Here is a 7500-nt window from a genome sequence, read left to right as displayed (position 1 = left end):
ACAGAGACTAATATCACCATGTAACCTCTGAGGAGCAGGACACAGAGACTAACATCACCATGTAACCTTTTGGGAACAGGACACACAGAGACTAACATCACCATGTAACCTCTGGGGAGCAGGACACACAGAGACTAACATCACAGCACACTACTGCTGTCTCTCTACATACTAGAGTTTGCACCTGCCTTCAGTTGTAGTTGGTAGTGACGTGTGACGTGATGGCGCCAGTGTTTGCGGCTTGCCGTCTGTCACCGTTGTGTGCGTGTTTGTTTATGCTGTTTTTGTCATTTGTTGCGCAAAATGTTAACCCTCTGCTGGTGTATGATCGCCAGGCACTAATGGATCTTCAACTCTCTGCCAAAGACCTAGTAAAGTCAGAGTATGGATATAAAAATCTGCCTCCGCTTCTATTGGGGATCCCATCCTACCTGTGCCGCCCACAGCTCCACTTCCCGGCGTAGCGTTACACACGTGAGGGTTAACGCGGCGCACGGGCTGGTGAGGATGAAGTTCCGCCTCGACTCGACTTCCTGGAGCGAATACTGTGTGGTCTGTCGCTCCTCCACCTTGAGGCGATTGGGGGACCTTGCCCCTGCCGATTCCTGGTTGGTAGGCCTACCTACTGTGGGCCTGGTTGGGGTGTTAGAGCCTCGCAGGCCCCGCTCTCCTCGTCCCCGTGGGCGTGGGGTGAACTTTCGTAACCTGCGGCCTCTGTGTCGGGTTCCCAGGGTGGTCAACGCCGCAGACTCGCCGGCTCCTGCCAGGTTCGGCCTGGTTAACGCTAGATCGCTAGCGAATAAAACTTTTATTCTGAATGATTTCTTCACTTCTCGTGGATTGGATTTCTTTTTTATCACTGAGACGTGGATGACTGTTGGTGAGTCCAGTGCTTTCTCTGAATTATTGCCGCATGACTGTTGTTATTTTAACTCCCCACGGATGTCGGGTCGAGGAGGAGGAATAGCAACTGTGTACAAGAATGACTATAAATGTAAACAGCTATCGCTTGAATCCATGCACACAAGCTTTGAACTCAGCTTATTCGAGCTGGGCTGCTCTTACAAAGTGTTGTGCGCAGTGGTCTATCGGCCTCCCAAATATAATAAGGATTTTATAAATGACTTTGCCGTTTTTTTGGCTGACATCATGCCTAAATATGACCATGTCCTTATTGTTGGGGATTTTAACATCCATGTGTGTTGTCCTGATAAGCCAATGGCAAAAGAATTCTTATATCTTATTGACTCTTTTAACCTTGTGCAATATGTGTCTGGCCCCACACATGAACACGGGCACATACTTGATCTTGTCCTATCCTTTGGTCTGCCTGTTATTAACTTAGAGATCTGTGACGCAGTGTTTTCTGACCACATGCCTGTATTATTTGAGTCTGTAATTGCTTTTAATACTTTTAAACCTTGCGCTGCTGTTAGGCGCTGTAGGATAATTAACCCTTCCACTGCTGCTCAGTTTTCATCTGTCTTCAGTCAGAATAGTGCCATACCACACTCTATTTGTAATGATCCAGAAGAGCTCAGCTTATGGTTAAACTCCACTTCTCAATTTGTTATAGACAGGGTAGCTCCATTGAAGAGTAGGCAGCCTAAAGCAAAAGCGGAGCCCTGGCTAAATGACACAGTTCGGTGCTATAAGACGCGGACTGCCGTAAAGCTGAGCGCAAATGGAAGAAGGACAAACTGCATGTTTCGTTTCAAATAGTAATGAGATTGCTGCGGTGTCATTATCAGACAATTTTGAAAGAAGCTAAAAGGAAATATTTGTCTGATATTATTCTGTCTAACTCCAACAACCCTCGTATGTTGTTCAAAACTATTGATTCTGTTCTTAACGTCCAGCACATTACCTGTGCTGACACTTCACGCTGTATGTGAACAATTTCTTCATTTTTTTACTGAGAAGGTCACTTCTATTAGGGCCAAAATGACACCTACTCATGACAATTCCATTTCTGTTGTCTGTTCTGCTGTCTTTGAGAAGTTTGAACCTGTTTATACCGTTTGGCGCTTACAGCAGATTGTTGGCCACATGAAGCCTTCAGGTTCTCCAAATGACATTGTCCCTCCTCGACTTTTTAAGGATGTTTTCCCTACTATATGTACATCTGTTCTTGCAGTTGTCACTAGTAGCCTTTCCTCAGGCGTGGTCCCTGGAAATTTTAAACATGCAGTTGTCCATCCTTTAACTAAAAAACCTGGACTCGACCTTGCAGATCTAGCCAATTTCAGGCCTATATCAAAACTACCTTTCATATCTAAAATACTGGAAAAGCTGGTTTACAGTCAACTAATGGCCTTTTTGGAAGAACACGACATTCTTGAGGTCTTCCAGTCTGGTTTTAAAACCCTGCACAGCACAGAAACTGCTCTTCTAAGAGTATTTAATGATATATTTTTAGCCACTGACTCTGGTGACTGTGTTGTTTTGGTGCTTCTGGACCTAACTGCTTCGTTTGGAGCAGTGGGTGGGAATCAAGGGTGTAGCTCTCAGCTGGTTCAGGTCCTATTTGGAAGGTCGCACTTTCTGTGTCAGCTATGGTGAATCGGTGTCCTCCTCTTCTCCTCTCTCGTGTGGGGTCCCACAGGGCTCTGTTTTAGGCCCTCTTCTTTTCTCACTCTATCTGCTCCCGCTTGGTACAATACTTAGGAAGCATGGCATTCTATTCCATTGCTATGCTGATGACAGCCAAATCTATGTGCCACTTAAAAGAGCAACTCTCTCAGACCACTGCTCGAATGCCTGGATGACATAAAGGCCTGGATGGCTTCTAACTTTTTAAGTTTTAATGAAACTAAAACGGAAGTGATGGTTTTTGGTGTCCACACTGGGACCCCTTCTGTCAATTTGGGTCCCTTGGCTCAATATGTCAAGCCAACCGTTACCAATTTAGGAATAAAAATTGACTCAGATATTAAGATGGACAAACAGATTGGGGCGGTGGTTAAAGCAGGCTTTTTCCCAATTACGGCAGTTAGCCAAAATAAAGCGCCGATTCTTACTAGACAGCACTTTGAGACAGTAATGCCGCCTTTGTGACCACTTTCCGTTGGATTACTGCAACTCCCTTGTATGTAGGCATCAGTGCTGCTTTAGTCGCTCGTCTTCAGATGGTACAAAACGCCGCGCTGGCGTCTCTTAACGGGAACACATAAATATGAGCACATTACCCCCGTTTTAGCCTCACTCCACTGGCTCCCCGTGTATTTTAGGATCCAATTTAAAATTAATTTACTTGTATTTAAATCCTTAAATGGTCTTGCCCCATCATACCTGTCCGACTTGCTACACCACTACATTCCGACCCCGCTCACTCAGGTCAGCTGATCAATCGCCTGAATGTTCCTAAAACTAAGCGGAAACTTAGAGGGGACCGTGCTTTTGCCGTGGCGGCTCCAAAAATGTGGAATGAGCTACCTCTGCCTATAAGACAGGCTTCTTCACTGTCTACTTTTAAATCTCTTCTTAAAACCTATCTTTTTTCCTTGGCCTTCCCCAGCAGAGGCTGACATTTTTCTGTAATTATTTTGACTGTGATACTGTTTTATGTTTAAATGTAGATGTAAATGTTTTATATTATTTTAAATTTTATCTGTACAGCACTTTGTGCAACGTTGGCTGCTTTTAAAGTGCTTTATAAATAAATTTGATTGATTGATTGATTGATGTAACCTTTTGGGAACAGGACACACAGAGACCAACATCACCATGTAACCTCTGGGGAGCAGGACACACAGAGACTAATATCACCATGTAACCTCTGGGGAGCAGGGCACAGAGACTAATATCACCATGTAACCTCTGGGGAGCAGGACACACAGAGACTAATATCACCATGTAACCTCTGGGGAGCAGGGCACAGAGACTAATATCACCATGTAACCTCTGGGGAGCAAGACACACAGAGACTAACATCACCATGTAACCTCTGGGGAGCAGGACACACAGAGACTAATATCACCATGTAACCTCTGGGGAGCAAGACACACAGAGACTAACATCACCATGTAACCTCTGGGGAGCAGGACACACAGAGACTAATATCACCATGTAACCTCTGGGGAGCAGGGCACAGAGACTAATATCACCATGTAACCTCTGGGGAGCAGGACACACAGAGACTAATATCACCATGTAACCTCTGGGGGACAGGGCACAGAGACTAATATCACCATGTAACCTCTGGGGGCAGAGACACACAGAGACTAACATCACCATGTAACCTCTGGGGAGCAGGACACACAGAGACTAATATCACCATGTAACCTCTGGGGAGCAAGACACACAGAGACTAACATCACTATGTAACCTCTGGGGAGCAGGACACACAGAGACTAATATCACCATGTAACCTCTGGGGAGCAGGGCACAGAGACTAATATCACCATGTAACCTCTGGGGAGCAGGACACACAGAGACTAATATCACCATGTAACCTCTGGGGAGCAGGACACACAGAGACTAATATCACCATGTAACCTCTGGGGAGCAGGACACACAGAGACTAATATCACCATGTAACCTCTGGGGAGCAGGACACACAGAGACTAATATCACCATGTAACCTCTGGGGAGCAGGACACACAGAGACTAATATCACCATGTAACCTCTGGGGAGCAGGACACACAGACTAATATCACCATGTAACCTCTGGGGAAACACCATTCCAGTGACAGCCTTTGTTGTGTTTGATTGCTAACTTGTAGCCAGCAGTGAACCAACTTTGTTTTGAAGGTCCATTTTTATTGTGTTGACGTTACACAAGTCTCTGGTTAGCCTACAGCTTCCTCTCGTCTCATCTACAGCTTCCTCTCGCCTACAGCTTCCTCTCGTCTACAGCTTCCTCTCATCTCATCTACAGCTTCCTCTCGTCTACAGCTTCCTCTCATCTCATCTACAGCTTCCTCTCATCTCATCTACAGCTTCCTCTCGGCTACAGCTTCCTCTCGCCTACAGCTTCCTCTCGTCTACAGCTTCCTCTCGTCTCTCATCTACAGCTTCCTCTCGTCTCATCTACAGCTTCCTCTCGCCTACAGCTTCCTCTCGTCTACAGCTTCCTCTCGCCTACAGCTTCCTCTCGCCTACAGCTTCCTCTCGTCTACAGCTTCCTCTACCTAGCTTCCTCTATCTCATCTACAGCTTCCTCACGCACAGCTTCCTCTCATCTACAGCTTCCTCTCATCTCACCATAGCTTCCCTCGCTTCAGCTTCCCTCTCCCACAGCTCTCTCCTCATCTACAGCTTCCCTCATCCCATCTACAGCTTCCTCTCTCGCTCTACAGCTTCCCTCATCCATCTACAGCTTCCTCTCACCTACAGCTTCCTCTCGCTTCTATAGCTTCCTCATAGCTTCCTCTCCTCGCTCTACAGCTCTCCCTCACTTCTACAGCTTCCCTCGCCTCACAGCTTCCTTGCTACAGCTTCCTCTCGTCTACAGCTTCCCTCCCTCAGATACTCAGCTTCCTCTAGTCTTCATCTTCCTCTTCTCGTCTACAGCTTCCTCTAGTCTTACAGCTTCCTTCACTTCAGCTTCCTCTCCGTCTCTCACCCTACAGCTTCCCTCGCTCTACATCTTCCTCGCCTACAGCTTCCTCTCGTCTCTCGCCTACAGCTTCCTCTCGTCTACAGCTTCCTATCGTCTACAGCTTCCTCTCGCCTACAGCTTCCTCTCGCCTACAGCTTCCTCTCGATCTCTGGGCTCACAGCTTCTTGTATCTACAGCTTCCTCTCATCTGTCTACAGCTTCCTCTCTCGCCTACAGCTCTGTCTACGCTTCCTTCCTCGGTCTACAGCTTCCTCTCTCGCTCTGCTTTACAGCTTCCTCTGCTCTGCTTCCACAGCTTCCTCTCTGCCTACAGCTTCCTCTGCCTCCTCCCCTAGATCTACAGCTTCCTCTAGCTACGCTCCCCCCACAGTCCCTCCCTCTCTACAGCCTCATCTACAGCTTCCTCTAGATCTGCGCTTCCTCTGTCTACCTTCCTCTGTCTACAGCTTCTCTCTTCTACAGCTTCCTCTCATCTCATCTACAGCTTCTTCTCATCTCTCTGGCTTCCTCTCATCTCATCTACGGTTCTTCTCATCCATCTACAGCTTCCTCTCTCTACGCTTCCTCTCATCTCATCTACAGCTTCCTCTCATCTACATCTACAGCTTCCTCTCTCTACAGCTCCTCTCATCTACACGTTTCCTATCTCATCTACAGCTTCCTCTCATCTCATCTACAGCTTCCTCTCGTCTACAGCTTCCTCTCATCTCATCTACAGCTTCCTCTCATCTCATCTACAGCTTCCTCTCGTCTACAGCTTCCTCTCGTCTACAGCTTCCTCTCGTCTACAGCTTCCTCTCATCTACAGCTTCCTCTCATCTACAGCTTCCTCTCATCTACAGGTTCCTCTCATCTGCAGGTTCTTCTCGTCTACAGCTTCCTCTCGTCTACAGCTTCCTCTCGTCTACAGCTTCCTCTCGTCTACAGCTTCCTCTCGTCTACAGCTTCCTCTCGTCTACAGCTTCCTCTCATCTACAGCTTCCTCTCATCTACAGCTTCCTCTCATCTCATCTACAGCTTCCTCTCATCTCATCTACAGCTTCCTCTCATCTCATCTACAGCTTCCTCTCATCTACAGTCTACAGCTTCCTCTCGTCTACAGCTTCCTCTCATCTACAGCTTCCTCTCATCTACAGCTTCCTCTCATCTACAGCTTCCTCTCATCTCATCTACAGCTTCCTCTCATCTCATCTACAGCTTCCTCTCATCTACAGCTTCCTCTCATCTACAGCTGACATCAGGGCTCAAGCTGTGAAAATGTGATGCCTTATGCTAAATAATACATTACTGCTACGTAACGGACCTTTCTCATTATTCTGTGGCTAACAGCTAAACAGATCTGCGTGAAGTCGCATGCACAATTCACATCTAATATATAACCTCTAATCTCTGTGTGTGTGTGTGTCTGTCTGTCTGTCTGTGTGTGTATATTTGTGTGTGTGTGTCTCTGTGTATCTGTGTTTGTGTGTGTGTGTGTGTGTGTGTCTGTGTATGTCTGTGTGTGTGTGTCTGTGTGTGTGTGTGTCTGTGTGTGTCTGTGTCTGTGTGTGTGTGTCTGTGTGTGTCTGTGTGTGTGTGTGTGTGTGTGTGTGTGTCTGTGTGTGTATATTTGTGTGTGTGTGTCTCTGTGTATCTGTGTTTGTGTGTGTGTGTGTGTGTGTGTCTGTGTATATCTGTGTGTGTGTGTCTGTGTGTGTGTGTGTACCCGGTGTAGTTGGGGCAGCATTTCATCTCCAGCAGGCCGGTCTGATCCAGAGCACAGGCGTAGATGTCAATGATGTGACCGTTAGCGGACGCTCTGTTGGCGAGAGACTCGTAGTGCTACAACACACACACACACACACACACACACAGAGGAGATGTGTTAACAATCCTGTGTTTGATTGATGCGCAGCAAACTATTACTCCTTTTAACCTTGACAAAGAAAGTGTTTAC

General features: G+C 46.9%; 1 protein-coding gene across 1 annotated transcript in view; it reads right to left on the bottom strand.

Moving 5' to 3' along the window:
• sec23a (Sec23 homolog A, coat complex II component) overlaps window positions 1–7500 on the bottom strand; it is a 37951-nt gene that overhangs the window by 22793 nt on the left and 7658 nt on the right. The window contains exon 9 of the mRNA XM_039784995.1: window positions 7270–7385. Within this exon, the coding sequence (XP_039640929.1) occupies window positions 7270–7385 (116 nt within the window). The remainder of the gene's footprint in view (window positions 1–7269; window positions 7386–7500) is intronic.

The sequence above is a fragment of the Perca fluviatilis genome, chromosome 20 (assembly GCF_010015445.1).
Source record: "Perca fluviatilis chromosome 20, GENO_Pfluv_1.0, whole genome shotgun sequence".
Taxonomy (NCBI): Eukaryota; Metazoa; Chordata; class Actinopteri; order Perciformes; family Percidae; genus Perca; species Perca fluviatilis.
Note: the sequence above shows the minus strand (reverse complement) of the source record. Positions and strands in the feature narration are given on the sequence as shown.